The sequence below is a fragment of the Paralichthys olivaceus genome, chromosome 21, assembly GCF_024713975.1.
Source record: "Paralichthys olivaceus isolate ysfri-2021 chromosome 21, ASM2471397v2, whole genome shotgun sequence".
Classification (NCBI taxonomy): Eukaryota; Metazoa; Chordata; class Actinopteri; order Pleuronectiformes; family Paralichthyidae; genus Paralichthys; species Paralichthys olivaceus.
The window spans coordinates 14,343,063-14,359,318 of NC_091113.1; the positions used below are offsets into that span (position 1 = coordinate 14,343,063).

The 16,256-nt window shown below is 40.3% G+C and overlaps 2 protein-coding genes across 3 annotated transcripts in view; one reads left to right on the plus strand and one right to left on the minus strand.

Moving 5' to 3' along the window:
* The window catches only part of LOC109627066 (zinc transporter ZIP11), a 97,033-nt gene extending 86,118 nt beyond the window's left edge, over positions 1 to 10,915 (plus strand). The window contains exons 7-10 of one of the 2 annotated variants that reach the window (XM_069517498.1): positions 8,083 to 8,152; positions 9,370 to 9,468; positions 9,573 to 9,731; positions 9,845 to 10,915. In XM_069517498.1, coding sequence (XP_069373599.1) covers positions 8,083 to 8,152; positions 9,370 to 9,468; positions 9,573 to 9,731; positions 9,845 to 9,923 — 407 coding nt within the window. In that variant the 3' untranslated portion in view covers positions 9,924 to 10,915. The remainder of the gene's footprint in view (positions 1 to 8,082; positions 8,153 to 9,369; positions 9,469 to 9,572; positions 9,732 to 9,844) is intronic. The other variant, XM_069517499.1, reaches the window with a different exon arrangement.
* A 1,316-nt stretch (positions 10,916 to 12,231) lies between these two features.
* Positions 12,232 to 15,293, minus strand: LOC109627065 (ankyrin repeat and SOCS box protein 12-like). The gene is made up of 3 exons (XM_020083435.2): positions 15,163 to 15,293; positions 13,287 to 14,054; positions 12,232 to 12,548 (listed from the first exon to the last, which is right to left on the minus strand). The coding sequence occupies exons 2-3, from the start codon at positions 14,044 to 14,046 to the stop codon at positions 12,397 to 12,399; spliced, it is 912 nt and encodes a 303-aa protein (XP_019938994.1). The 5' UTR covers positions 14,047 to 14,054; positions 15,163 to 15,293; the 3' UTR covers positions 12,232 to 12,396.
* Between the last annotated feature and the right edge of the window lie 963 nt (positions 15,294 to 16,256).

Here is a 16,256-nt window from a genome sequence, read left to right on the forward strand (position 1 = left end):
ACAAAAGAGTAATTTAGAAAGAAATGAAAAATAAATAGATACATAATTCAAATAAATAATTATAATAAATAACATAATAGAAAACTAGAAGGGCGCTCTGAAAGTGCATACCTCCACCAAGTAATAAGGTCTCTGGCCCATACCACATCCTTTACCAGTTTTTGTGTAATCCTGCAAACAAACAGACAGTCAAACAAAATGAGTCCATTGCAGTGTCTTGCAGTAAAATATGCCATTTTTATTTTTTTGTAGTAGAGGGATGTGGCAACAGGAAAGTGTCCAGCACTGATTTAAAAGAACTATGATTCAGATCTGCAGTTCTCTATGAGCTTCTGACACATATGTGAAGCATAAAAAGTGATACACTGCTTCTCCATGTTTAGTTTTTATTCGAGGGACTGTCCCATGAGAACCTGAGGGGTCGAGGTGGTGACATCAAAATGTTTTATGATTGTGTAATATGAGTGCAGGTTTCACTGCTTGTTCCTTAATAAATGCAACATGTATTTTCAAGTACAGTATGTCCTTAATTTAATATTATCCTAGGGAGATATTGCATGCATTAAAATGTACAATATTACTGCATATTTAGGTTTAGATTTTCTCATTTATGTTGATGAAAACTATTCATAAAGCCTCATACTAATGTCTAAAGGAACCAACAACAAAAATCTCCTCAGTCAAAAGAGGAAACATCAACTTTTTCAATACAGCATATCATGATAGGTTCAGACTTGTAAGTAAGAAATGTGTCAGGTGCTTCCTTGGCAGCTCCATCTTCATCTTTAGCATGATCAATAAAGATGGATGGATAGATTGAATCCTTATGATAAACAAATGCAGAAATGCATTAAATTGACAGAGAAATAGTACAAATGAGTGAATTAATAATTGAGAGACTAAAGTATGATCATATTTTGACTGTCCTGCATTTGTGAGTAAATGTTCACATATTTTTCTTCACTGAAAGCACACAACAGAGCAGAGCACCTAGGACAGAGAACAACTTGCTCACATCAAAGTGTAGCCCTTATGATGAATGATTTTCTGTGTCAGACTTGATTGATTTCCATTTGTTCCATCAGTCACAGGATTATTATATTCATCATGTGGAATGATTCATTGCTCCAGGAAGTGTCGATAAATAGAGAATTAGGGCCCATGTGTCGTGTGTAAGAGGAGATTAGATGATGGTGCCTCTGTCACCAGGAAGTACTCCTCTGATGAGACCATCCCTTTACCGCTCACTGCATACACCTCACTTCTCATAATTGTTAACATCGTTTCACAACCACACGTTTATCTGTGATGCACCAACTGGGTGCACTTCCTGCTTGCATCAGCTCTGTCATTGTATTAAGCAAATTCACAGTATTTTCATAGCAGGTACTTTAAAAATACCTGTTGACATGTACAATAGAGCATAGTATTGAAGTAGTAGTAGTACAACAGAAGTATAGATGTGTGTGCATGTAGGGTTTCCGTGGGGTCATCAAACTCAAAAATGCAATCATTGCATTTTCAGACCTTGGAGTCCTACATTTTTTTAAATATTATGTACTAGGATGTAATTTCACCTTATCTTCAATAATGGAATTGAGTGCAAGCAATTCTGGCAACTTTGATATTCCTTCGTCATTTTTTAAAAAGCTCTTAACTTTCAATCATTATGGTCTTAACAAGATTTCAATATGAATTTGTTAAAACCTGCAGAAACCTTGGTGCTATACATGAACACCATAGAAGAGGGGGAAGTGAGAAGAGAAAGGTGTTTTTCATTATTTCTTATGTATTATATTGGCTGTATTACAAAGACCATGCATATGTTGGTATGCATACATGCATACAAGTCAAACAGCCATGTCATTGTTGATAATTCTGCCGTCTGTGGTGTCGAGCCTAAAATACAAGATTTATTATTATTACTTATTTATTCATTACTATTGAATCCATCCATTATATACACTGCTTATCTTTAAAAATCTTTAAAATTGTAATGAGGATAATAACATTGATAATCTGCTTCTTTCTTCTTTCTAAAGGAGACAATAGTGGTTTTAACCTGTTGTGTTGTAGTGTTTTGTGTTATTGTAAAGACACAAATTTCAGCAGAAGGGACCTGTTAGGCTTCTTTGAAGTGCATCCTCACTAGTAATCATGTCATTTTACATCAGCTACAAATGGTAAGGACCAAAGTTCCTTTCTCGTTTAGTGGCTGTGATAATCCCAGTGTGTGATTCAGGATGATGGAAGAACAAAAACAAGGTGCATAATAACATGTGCCGATCATCTTAGAGGCTCTTGATGCTCCGTGACACTGTGTTACACCGAGACAGGGCCATGACAGGAGGTTGGTGACGGTCCATCAGACTGTGCAGGAGATTGATGGCCGCCCTTTCTCACCAAGATTTGGGTTGCTCCTTGTTAGTGTGATGGATGGAGCAAGGTCATTGACAGCTCCTTGAGCAAAACAAGAGGCAACCAGGGATATCAACGCATTATTGCTTTAACCGTAATATAATGATAAAGTAAACGATTTCACAAGGAGCTCAGAATGTTGAAGCCATTTTTTATATTCTTGTCCAGATAACCTTGACTTCACAAGGAGAAATTGGTTCGCAACAACAAACTATTATTGTCACCCTAAATAATAAACAAGTCAAATTATCTCTCCATTGTGAGGATTAACTGCATCTTTCTCTCACATAAAAACTAAATGGTTTGGGATAGTGGACCATCAGTCAGACAGGTAAAGCAGTGTTAAGATGTCACATTGGGCTCTGAAAGTGTATCAGGAGCAAATATCATTTCCTTGACATTTTATTCTAAAGAATTAAATTAAGAGAAGAAGTAACTGACTTCATACAAATAGATATTAGAAAAGAGAATCTAAAAACTTGGAGAAATTGCATTTAAAGGAGACATATGCTTTTTTCAGTTTTTCTCTTTCCTCTAGATATGTAGGTGGTATGTGTTAGTAAAAGTTAAAAGGAGCTCCTTACAGCTTCTAAAGATTCTGAAACACCTCGTCAATACATCGATACTGCCCCGTCTTCCCTATGTTTGCATAATGTACTTCTAGCAGCTCAAGTCTGACACTCACACCCCCTAAAAAAAACAAATGCCGAGGACCCTCTTTAGCATGGGTTTAATACTTGAAGTTTTGTGCAACAAATAGATACGATCCCATTCAGTTCGTCCCTGTGATTCCTACACAGGTAAAGGGAAAGCAGAGGTCGACATTTCCTTAACGTGCTGGAAGTGGTTGACCAATCAGAACAGAGTGGAACAACTGGCCAATCAGAGAAGATTGGGTTTTATCGGGTGGGGTCCCTCAAAGAGACAGGAGCTGAAACCAAGGGTTTGAGGCTGAAAAGAGGAGCTGCAGCATTGGACAGTGTGAGGAAAGTGATGTGTTTTCTGACCATTAGAGCATGTAAACAAGTACAAACCCAAAGCTAGAATTATGAACCTTAATATAATCATAATGTGTCTATGTAAAAGTAAAGGAGCTGGTTTGACTAAGTGACCATAAAGTATTGCTGCTAAAATGGAGGTATTCAAATAATGTCTCAACATTAAGTATAACCCATAAACTAGAGACATTTTTCACAAGACATTTTTGGAGTTACTTTGTATATCCAGATGAGACCACACTTAATCATTTCTTCACATGTTGAAATTGCAGGACATTAAGTCTTGGGTTTCATCGTGAAATGTTGTGATCCGGCTGATTACAGAACATTATGAGATATGAGCTTGCCATCCCAGACGAGGGGAGGATAAAAAGCTAAGGAAAGAGCCATGAGAGGAATCTTTGATGAAACGTAGGATGAAAGATTTTTGCTTAAAAGAGATGTGAAAAATAGTATGTTTTTAAAAATTGCGACCCAAAACCTCAGTTCTGCAGGAGGAGGAGGAGTAGAGGCAGCTGAGGGAGGGGAGGTGCAGCCGTGGAAGGAGAAAGGAGGTTGAGGGGTAGAGATTAAAGAAGAAGTGCGATGGAAATGAGTGGCTTCTATGACAGTGTGCTGTCAGCAGCGGTATCATAACACCCGCTTAAAAGAGCATAGTATAGAACATTCAGCATGGACTGGTAGCCGTGCACACACAAGAAACACACACTCTTGCATTGTTGCCCAAAAGCAGCTCGAGTTTCCTCTGGGGAATGAAGAAAAAGATGAAAATATACAGATGCACAGTTGGCAATATTAAACATCTCTCATTTCCTCCATCAGAGACAGGAAGCTTCTTTGGGCTCCTCAGAGATTCTCTCTCTCAAATGAACGCTCAGTCACAATTCAAAACAGATCATTTTCATCCAACAAATCAGTGACCAGTTGTTCACTGTGGATGATAAAAGGTTTCATCGAAGAAAAAATATCATTCAGAACCATTTTGATTGCATTCAATTCAATATTCAATTCTCTATTATTTGTAAAGCTCAAAACAACAATACACATCACATCACATTATCAACACAACACATTATCTTAAAGCACTGTACCAAGTGAGGTAGAGTCCTTACAATATTATAGAGAAACCCAACAGTTTCCACAATGAGCTAGCATGTACAGAACCCTTGATTTGTAGCGATCCTGCCTTTCCAGACAGGATTTACAGTTGTATGAAGAAACTGAAAATGGGTTTTATGGGTAGCCGTAACACTCTCAAGCATTGACAGGTTTGGGTAAGCGGAGAAAAATGAGGGAGAGAGGAAAGAGACCAGGAGCAGTTGAAACTTGACCAAACGAAAGAAAAGAGGGGCCAACATCTAACAGGCAGGGATGCTATATGTTCTCTGTCCATGCGTCGTGCTGTGTCCTGGTTTCACTTTCACAGCATTTTGCCAAAGGCGCAGTGAGCAAAAAAGAGGTGCTGAGTTTTAAGGAATCGACTCAAGACTACGCCTCTCTCCAAGAGCACGAAGACGGCCGACCAAAATATCTGACATTTCAAAAGTTCACCCGACCGTCCTAGGGCCAGTCGGGGGGCATCTGTTTGCTCCTCGCTACCCTACGAACACTGCAAAACAAACAATGCACGATGAAGCTGAAATTCAATCCAACTCCAAAACCGGTCGAAATCGTGCTCAAATGGCACAATGTACGCCCAGCTTAGTTCCTTTGGATAAAACCAGCTAATGTGGCACAAATGCAGATAATTCTGTACAACCAGTCACTGACACAGGAGCGAAGATAAATGATGAATTCTGGCATTTTTGACATTGATGCACACACACACTTGAAAAGCTGCACAGGCGTCACAGCAGCCTACTGCTGCCCCGTCACCGCTATCACTTCTGTCAGGAGTAAAGCAACTGAAGCCAGCAGAGATTTTGGTTTTGTTCAATAATGTAAAAATCCATCAGATATTTATAAAATGGCCATGTGCCTCCAGCAAAGACATTAAAACATGAGTAAAAGCTGACAGGCGTCTGGGTGTTTAGTGCTCCTTGCTGACTCTTAACACTGCTTTGGAAGAAATGTCTTGTAGCTCAGTGGACTTGCAAAGCGCTCCCCAAATCCCCGGTTCACATTTCCAGCTGTGTAGCTGAACAAGACTGTCTGGAAAAACCTTTTATTCTTGATCCAGAAGAGTAGAGGATATCGCATTTTCCAGACGGCAGCATCAGCACAACCTGTGATACCATTTTCTTGACAGATATGGAGTTTCAAACAGGATAATTCATCATTGAGGTCTTCTTGTGTCTTTAAAATAAGGCCACATTTTAATATTAAGTCTCATCTGCCCCCAGCTTTGTTCTAGTTTTGCTGAAACACCAGACACTAAAACTCTGAGCTCATGTTTTATTCAAACTCAGTTGAAGGTGTTTCAGTGCAGATAGTTCCTATTGGCCCCTGTGGCTTTGCAGACAGTTGTGTAGGATTGAGATGGATTATGGGGACCCACACTGGGACCCACAGTGTAACTGAAGGGTGCTTTTGTTCATATCAGCTCCACAGTATGTTCGCCTTTAATGGGCTGTTGTGAAGTTGATTAGAGGCGGTGTGCATTGTTATCAGATGTAATGACAGCCGTTAGATTATGATGAAGTGGCCCCTGGGCTCCAGGGATGTGCAGCTGCTGCAGAGGTGCTAGGATACTGATCTGTTGCCGATGTTGTCTCCCCGCTCTGTCTTTCATCTCTTTTTTGCTTCCTCTGACTACTCTTTTTCTGTCTTTACTTTATCTTTAGCTTTATCACTTGTTCTTGGTTCAAGGTTTTATGTCGGCTATAAATATTGCAGGCAGTGAGTGAGAGAGACAGAAAAGACAATCGACCAAGGTACAGTGGACCAATAGAAAACTCTTAGATGAGATGGAGCAATTTCCATACACTGATGAAACTGGAAATGCATTTGGTGAGCACGTATCTCAACCAAGACTGAGTGGGCACTTTACCACCATATTGCATATACTGTACGAGTACTGAGATCAGACAGATGTATCATGTTCTCCAAAGAGATGAAACACAAATGTCCATTTGCTGATATGCAGTGGTTGAAAGGAACAAACAAAAAAATATTTTTTCTTGGGAAAAGATGGGTGTTCAAAACTGCTCCGCCAGAGCTGCAGCAGTTTGGCTTTGCCGCTCTCTGTAAAAACACAAAATTGTAGAGGAGAAGAAAAGTGAAGAATCATCTTTGCTTTTCTTAGGCGAACGACACCAGTCTGACTGCAAAACTTGAATAAAGCTTGGACGTTTTATGGTTTGCTCTACCGCCGTGGGTTTGTGATGAAATGTGTTATCATTGTAACAACACATCTGATAGAGCTGCAAAACTCAGACTAAGCTTATTTGTGAGAAAACATGTTTTATTGGGTGTCACATGTGATTCCAAAGTTTAGTGTGTAAACCTTTCAAATGTGAGCTCAACCCACTGATGCCTGCTCTTATCTTGTTTTTGATAGTAGCCGTGGGGGAAAGAAGATCAGGAAATTAGCATGTTTTAGCATTGTAATAACATGGCTGCTCATGGCATGACCGGACGTGACCACTTGTCAGCGTTTGAAGTCTGGCCATCTCTCTGCTTCTTTGGACTGAAATGCAAAGCGGCCTGTAGATCCGACTGCTCAAACACACACGTCCCTCTCAAACACACAGCTACACACTGTGACCTTTTCGCTTTGAGTTTGAATGGTGTTTGCTTTAAGTATGCATGACAGGCATTTCAAATGAGACAAACGTATCAGAGGAGAGGGATGCTGCTCAGGGTGTATAGTGTGTAAACAGAGAACATTGACTGGAACAGAGGCAGCATGCACAACATTAAAAAACTCTCTTATAGGCTTTTTTCCACCAAATCAGCTGCTTTTCTTGAGCCAGCTCAGTTCAGAGAACCGTGGAGCCACTCGGAGGCAGCCTGCATTTCCACCAGTCTGGAGCAGAACCATTGGAATCAAAGATCTGACATTAACAGAGGATGTTTGTTTGTTGTCTACAATTGAAGATGAAACACTTCCACACGGCCACTGATTATCAGTTTGCCCTTAAAAACCCGCTTTTTCTTTTCTTTTTTTTTGATTCAAGCTGGAAACTGAGTTTTCGATGTCCAAACCTATTTATTCTTGGTGTAAATCCCCCAAACTTAGAATTGGGTGTGCAGACTGGAACCTGTTCCATAGTAGTGAAGAAGAGCAGCTTTCTTGGCTCAGCACTCTTGTTATTTCAGTTGAAGAAGCCGTCGAAGGAATTTAATATCAGTTGAATCCTGAGCAAACACTTTGTTGCAAATCCCTGCGTCTTACAGAAATAAAATAAAGACAAAAAGCAACTATTTTGTGTTGTGATGGATCAGTAGTTCAGCAAATATGGCTCCATCTCACAGGGGCTGCCTCTGCAGATAGATTTACAGGAGGAAACTTCAGGTGTAGGTTTAATCAGTAGAAATCTCACCATAGAAGGTAAGAGCAACTAACAGTACACAGTGTAAGCCTCGAGCCAGAGATCCTCTTGGACTGTTGTAAGTGGATCACCATCTTCCATCTGAAAGAACATCACAGTATATATGTTTTAAGTCCTCTCCATCCCTTCTTCATATATCTTACTTCACAAAGTGTTTCTTGTTTTATCCACAGAGGGCTTGGCTGTGGGAGTTGGATTTGGAGCCATTGGAAAGACTTCATCTGCAACTTTTGAGAGCGCCAGGTAAAACGGGTAATAAGGAAAACAAACAAACAAAAGCCACTTTACACTGGCAAGTAAGAACTCAGTCACTAATAAATGGTGGCAAATGCTGTCGAACATTGAAAAACGGCAAAACAATTGGAGACAAAACTATAAATCCTGGGATCATGTGTTTCAATGCACCGTGACAGGTTTCTTCAAATGTTTAGTTTCAAATTAAGATTCCTTATTGCTGGGATAAGATATTAATGATCAAAATGGTAAACGTGATGAGGGGTTTAAAACTGGGTTGTGTGCTCCTGACATCTAGTGGTCACATTGTGGTATTGCAGAGAGCAGTGGCAGTTGGTAAATCTGGTTGTTACAGGTGGAGCACTGGCCTCATCCCATTTAACAACCCACCCAGTACATGGGTGGGTCCGGAAAGTTCAAATAATCTTCTTTCCTAACCGCTTTTACTTCATGACCCTAATGGAAAAGTCAAGTGGTCAAGTAAAGATGTGAAGGAGAATCCGTAAGGGGTTAGGAAAGGAGAACAATGTTGCTGAGAAAACCCAACTCCACTTACAGTCTGTGTTTTTTATAAATAAACCCAAGCACAAAATGTACAGTACTCTGAGATGAGAAGGACAGTTATAATAAAATGTCCTGCACAGACAAACTCCTTGAAAAGGTGCTTCTTAAAGGCACATGAGGAAACAGTCTCTAGTAGTCCCACAGTGGCCAACTCTGTCATTAAGTCATTTAATTTGAATCCATCTTCATCCTGTTAACAAGTCAACCAAAGAGTGAAGTTCACACAATGCACATTTTATTGCACATTTGGACTTTTCATATACATTTGCACAGCTGGTTCTCTGTATTTGGTGGCATGGGTTCAACAGGTTGCTGGAAATGTTTTGGTCTGATGGTGATTCAACATTCCCAGAAGTATTTAGGCTTCATCCGCTGGGCTCTAATGATTTCTGTAGAAAATCCACTCAGAAATTGTGAAAGGAAAAAAAAGTGAGTGGTTTGTGGTTTAGCATGTTTAAATTTATGGTGTGAATATTGGCAGTATGGTGGTTTGCTGTATGGTGTGCTGCTGACACCTGGTGGTTTTATTATGGTACTGCAGAGAGAGGTGCAAACCACCCCAGTGCATGCTGAAGATGGGGGATGTGATGAAGTCGTTGAGTTGCTAATATATAATGAGTAAAGAAATGAACTGACTGCTTATTATTTCCTGTCTCCTCCAGAAATTTGGCCATTGGTATTGGCATCCAGAATTTCCCAGAAGGCTTGGCAGTGAGCCTGCCGCTGCGGGGTTCAGGAGTCTCGACGTGGAGAGCCTTCTGGTATGAAAAGACGTCTGTGTCTAAAACACTGTGTCAGAGAACAGAACAATTGAACACACGGCTCGGACTGTGCAGGTTCTTGACGGTTAGTGTCTCCCTCTCAGGTACGGCCAGTTAAGTGGCATGGTGGAGCCTGTTGCTGGGGTACTGGGCGCCCTCGCTGTCGTTTTGGCAGAACCTCTGTTGCCGTATGCTCTGGCATTTGCTGCCGGGGCGATGGTCTACGTGGTGGTCGATGACATCATACCAGAAGCTCAAGTCAGGTAAAGAAGGAAGATGTGTAAAAGAAGGAGAGATGTGGAACAACGAATGTGCACCCTCTTAATAACGGCTCACGCTTTTTCATGTTTCCTTTTCTCCATCTTGTCATCACCAGTGGAAACGGGAAGCTGGCGTCCTGGACCTCCATCCTGGGCTTCGTAGTGATGATGTCATTAGACGTGGGCCTGGGCTAAGGTTGCCAGGGTAACCAGTGCAATGTCAACAGGAACCTCAATGGCTACGTTGTCATGACAGTGATGCTGACCTCAGTTTTTTTTTTTTTTTTTTTTTTTAAAGGGACCAAAAAGGGTGTTTTATTCTGAAACACTGTTTGTACGTTTTGTTTGAATTGTTGCTACTTGAAATGAGCTAATTCAGAAACAGATCTATTTTGAAATACTAAAGGGCAACTGTACTTGAATGATTATCTTATAATGTGTGGCAATGACTTCATACATATAATGAATATACTCCTGATTGCAGAGCTGGTGAATGTTTAATGAGAGGATGTTGCTGTTTGAGTTTTACTTTTTCAGATACTTCGTTTTAAAGCAAAAACTCTGTTAGGAATGTTATTTTTTTAAAGTTTTGCTTCTTCCAGTTTTTGTATTTCCTCATGATGGCAATACTTGAAGTCTGGTTTTTGATTTGATCATCTATGGGACTATGAATGAAAATTTCGATTTTTCTTATTTCATTCTGCAAGATGACTGAATATGAAGTTCTTTATGGGACTTGTTTAAGCTCCATGTTTTCCATCTGAACATTTGTTTCAGTGTAATTATTACATTCATTTGACTCACTCTGATGTTGACCATGTACTTTGTCCTCTTTTCGAAAAATCTCAAACTATGTTCTCCCTTTTAACCCTCTCCTACCATCTACAGGTCAGTCTGAAGACTCACGCTGTGGCCTTTGTCTAATTATTTAAATGCTGAAGTTGATGAATTATGACGTGATGAGTATTTATATAATTATACGGCCATGTCATTCTCAGTGATGTGTTTTTTGTGAAGCATGTAGGGGAAATCTATGGTGGCCTTGAGGTAATGTCAAAATGCAAAAGGTCCCCTCAAAAGCCAGGGTTTGGATTGTCCTCTCTAGGCTACTGTAGGAACATGGTGGCTCCTGTGAAAGAAAACCTGCTCCCAGTCTACATGAAGTAATAAAAACACGTTCCAAGTCATTCCACACAAATGGAAATATATATTTAATATCATAAAGTTAAGAATCACTGTACAGCCAGGAAATCAATATGAACACGAAATGTTGTGTTTAAACGTTTACCAGCAAATTAGACACATTTGTTGTTATTGAATTCAAACTCAACTGAAGTTTATAAAGGAGCTCAACCTACAGTACCTAACTGTTGCACATGTATATCAGTGTTCCCACTCATCAGTGTTTCCTGACAGTTGCAGTCACATCATGTGCAAGACTTGATTGCGGTGTAAGACAGATGTGGGAGTCGAGACAGGAATTGAGAAAACTCAATCTGAACTCCCAGTTAGCTGACATTTTAGATATATTTTCAAGTAAGTCTAAAGATGGTCTTTTAGTTCAGTTTATTAAAAGAATGCACTGAAGTTTACGTAGGTGATATAACTAATAGGCTAAATCAAAATACTACTTTAAAAAAATCCAGGAAATAAAGATTTCCAGGATATTAATCAAATTTCAGATTGTTTTTCCAGGATGTGTGGGAACCCTGGTATATACAATGAACATACATGTGGTTAATGTGACCATTTGAAAGAATCACAAAGTGGACTTTTTCATACACTATATACTCTGGGTGCTGGGACAGACCTTGTATGTTTTATTCATTTATGACATCTGGTGGTTTCTTAAATCATCGTGGAAGTGAGACCAAGTTTTAATGCAGGTTCATGTGCAGGTTGTTTTATTTAATTAGAGATAAATAACATGATTCTTTAGATTTTCACAGTGGGGCTGGACAACTAACCGATGACATATCGACTCTAACCGTCTTCCTCTTGCTCATGTTGGTTGGTTCAGTTAATACTTCCCCACTGGGTGCATTCACAAACTGTCAGGTTCTCGCTACGTTCATTCTCCAGCGGTGGCCCAGGTACATTGTCCCGTGTTGTATTACCCTGCAACATGTCCTCCCTCCTCACTACACCGCTGATCTGAGCTCACTTTACAAGTTAACAATAAAACAATCATCAGAGGTTATCACGATATGTACAGGACACTTTTTGTTTGTTTCATTTGCTCTCAAGTTTATGAGACATGTAGTCAAACACAATGATCACAGTCCAGTGGGGGGGGTTGGGGCTTAAAATAATCGTTCATGAGCAAAAATGTGAGCAGCTCTATACAAACTGATCCAGCTCAAGAAAAGCTGGAGCTTTCAGCAAACAGCTTAAACTGTCTTGTGATGAACGTGTGACTTAGTACAGCAACTCCAACAAACAGCCTCCTTCAGACGTCTTTCAACAGCTACAGGGTGAGTACTCACAATGAAACAGAAGCACACGCTGTTCATCCTCACATTTAATGTATTACCACATCAGTCTTAACACAACAGCACATGAACACACGGGTCATTTCAAAAAAGCTGGTTCATAATCTGCATTTAAAACAAAAATATTGAGCTCAAATTAAACTGAACTGACATGAACAGGCCTCCAGCTCATGTAGCTACAGAACAGTGGCTGGGATGGGTTTGTGTTGCAGGAAGCGAATGAGACTCGTTGGCATTTCCAGCTCCTCGATGCAGTGGATCTTGTTGATCTTTTTGAGGTGTTGTCTGACGGCGAGTCGGCACTGTGAACTCAGAGCTTTAGGATTTCCTGAGGACACACAGGAGATGACAGGAAGTTAGTAGCCTATAAGAAATAATAATCCTGTGTGGGAGTGGGGAAGGAGAAAGGTTGCTCTTTATTTGCTGCCAATATCAATGTCGCAACAAGAAAAAAAAAAAACTTGCAGCTGTAATTTGATGATCAGTTCCACCAACACCACGAGAACAACTCTGTCCCAGAGGCTGTTGACACTGCTTTATTATACTGATAAATTCTCAACCTTTTCCTGGTGTCTTATAGAAAGTTTCCCAGGAGTGAATATGTTATTTAGTTTGAACTTTAGGGAAAACAGGACTTAAACCAGTAAATTGACCTTCATTATTCATCATATTATTCCCTGAAGACAAATTTAACATTAACCTGCACAGCAACAACTATAACACTTTATATGCAAAACTCCTGCTTTCCTATTATTATTGACACTTTATATTTTGGCCTTTTCATAAAACCTTCTCCAAAATGATTAAGAGCAGACTTTAAGAGTTCAAACCTAAAACCTAAGAACATAACATGACCTGGATAATTATGAACAGAGCTAAAAATTTAAAAAAAGCAATAAACTATTTCTAAATTTGAGTCTCAATGTTATTTCATGTTTGTGAATGTGTAACTGCTTAACTTCAACTAGTAAACAATATCTTATTTTTATAATTCACCCAGCCAGCAGAATACCATCCACTGTACAGATTAACTGTAAAGAAACACGGATGTTAACATGTTCTTCACCTCTTTCCTGCAGTAGCAGCTCCACAGCCTCATTCTGCTTCGTGGACTTCTCGATGATCAGCGTAGGGAGGTAGACATTTGCACCAAAGTCGATGAGAAGCTGTATGTACTCCACACCACAGCCGTGCCTGAGGCACATCTCCAGCACAGTTTTCGGATGCTTGATTGAACTCAGCAGCTTTGCGTCAGTGCAGTTGTAATCTGGGTCCGCTCCATAGAGGAGCAGCAGTTTGAAACACTCCATATGTCCATAAACGGCAGCCAGGTACAGCGGTCCGCTCGACACCCTGGCGCTGGAGGTCCACAGCAGGACTTTAGAGCGGGAGTTGACCTCTGCGCCATGTTTGAGCAGTTCCATCAATATCTGCGCATCGCCCTCACGAGCGGCCGTGAGGACGGGGGAGCAGTTATTGGATGAGTTCCCATCTGGGTTGGCGCCTGCTCCAAGGAGCGCTAAGACACAGTCCAGGTATTTTGCACGAACAGCTGCAAAGAGCGGCGTCTGAGCCTTGACATCTACGCAGTCCACCAGAGCACCATGGGCTAGCAGGACCTGCAGACAGCTGAGGTGGCCTTTAGACACTGCAGCGTGCAGGGGCGTGCCTGCGATGCCCCAACCACCTCTGCAGTTGATGACTTTCTTGTAGATTTCTTGGCAGAGCATCTCATCGAGAAGTCTGTCATTGTTTTGTAACACTGCTTGTCTGAGCTGCGAGATCTCACAGCTCCTTTCTTCTTCTTCAGAGGTCTTCAACTGCATAGAACCTGCTGCAGGGTGCCAACATGGACACAGAAAATGAATTAGACATCAAAATCCAACAGCTCACTTATATATAATGATTCGTCCTGAATTTTAGTTGCAGGTGATAACAAACCAATGAAAAGATAATTTGCATGTTACATTTAATTTCTGCTGAGATCCCTTGTATACACTGGTCATGTGATTGGTTCTTTTATATCGTGTACTATTCCCAGTTTAAAAATATCACAATATTAAGTGTTTGGAACAGCTACATATATATATATAAATATATATATAACTTAACAATTGGTCAAATTTTCAAAGTTAGTTTGTAATGTCATCAACACTTCCAGAAAGTTTGGTCCCTGGTTTTGGTTGATGAACAGATAAAGAAGCAACATCATTACCTATCTGAAGAGGCGTCACATTACTAATTCAATGTTTTAACGTAATCAGCTGTCCACAAAGGACCCCCTCCCACACACCCCTTCTCAGCTCGGGCCCCCTGACCCTGTTGCAACGCCCCTGCAAAGACACTGTGGAAGTACACAAGATGAGAGAGCAATCGATTTAAGCCTGTCCGGCCCTTCACACCAAACCACACTGATAATATTCCACTATTTAATATTTGAAGATTATTTCCCTTAAGTACGCAACCTAATAACTGCGACCAATGGCTGATTTTAATAAATGACGTGTCCTGGACAGTTCGGCAATAATGAAATCTCTGAACTGGGTAAAATATGACTTCCTATAATGATCTTGTCTTTCTGCACGGTGTTGTCCTGACGGGACAATGATGGAGAGAGAAGACATATAAACTGCAGCTCGGCGCACTGAGTGTCAGCCGAACCAGGAGATATGCTATCTCAAGAAACACTATCTTAAGGTTAATTTAATGTAGAGTACAGTAGCTTTCTGTTAGCATCTCCATTCAACATACAGTCACAGCGTAACGTCATCTGGGCTAGTGCGCTCTCTCGAACAGGAAGGAGCTGAAACAACCACATTCATGTCCAGTTTAGAGTGAAAATACACATTTAGCTTTACAGACTTCGCGTTTCGTTGCTTGTTACTAAGTTACAGCCTCATAAAGACGCCATGCTCCCCTTTGCTTGGTTTAGATGAGCTTACCTACGATGTGTCCTCAGCAGCTGCTGCCTTCATCTTCCCGTTTCTCCTTCTTCTTCGTTGTGTTTGTGTTGTGTTCAACAGTAATTGTATTACTGTATGCACTGCTGCCTCCTACTGGTTGAAGGTGCTGCCACAACACCAGGAACATCCTTTACAGTGTGTATTCCTCTTTATATACAGTCTATGGTTTATTCACAATAATCTAAAACTGCTTTTTTATTAAATAAGCGTCAAACATATATATTGTAAATACATATTGTAAAAAAACAATATGTTAAAATAACTATTGTAAGATGATTGATCATACTGTCCACAAGTATTAAACAATTTAAAAAAGTTAGGAGTTAATCATTTTTGACAATATAAATGAATTTATAAAGGCACTATTTCAAATGTCTGTTTATATCTAATTATTAAATGAATGACGACACTTCCTCCACCCTCATGCCCACTTAAAACAGGTACAGTTAATAAATTAAAGAGTGACATTGTGGAATAAAATGTGACTTTAACCAAGGTAGTATAGTAAACTTAAACTGACCTTTGGGCACATGTTGACATGCTAAACCAGGCTAACATCCACTAGCATCCAATAGAGGAGAGCGCAACATGCACCTCTACCTCTGTGAAAAAGAAATAACTGGTAAGACCATTTTATAACAACATACAACTCATCTCCTCCAGTAATTCTGTCAGATGTTGGTCATTATTTTGGCTTTACCGTGAGACTAACATGCTGACATGCTAAACTAGGGTGGCTGACATGCTAAGCTAGGGTGCTAAACTCGGACAGCTAACATATGTGACACTAAACAAGGGTGCTTAACATGCTGAACTAGGGTGGCCAGTATGCTAAGCTAGGGTGGCTAACATGCTGACATGCTACAGTCGGGTAGCTATAATGTTATTAGGCTGTGCATCTGCTAACCATCAGCATGTTAGCATTGTCTTTAAGCATGTTAGCATGCTGACATTAGGACAAAGCACAAAGCTCCACGTGGGCCCTACGACAGAGACATGTGGTGTCATAGACCCATAATGCACCATACTACAGGACATTAGGCTAATGTTTTCTTTTTCATGTTTATTTGATT

Coding starts and splice junctions, on each gene's coding strand:
- LOC109627065 (XM_020083435.2), bottom strand. CDS start 14,046: ATGCAGTTGAAGACCTCTGAAGAAGAAGAAAGGAGCTGTGAGATCTCG. Junction 12,549..13,286: donor GCTGCTACTGCAGGAAAGAG/GTGAAGAACATG, acceptor GTGTGTCCTCAG/GAAATCCTAAAGCTCTGAGT.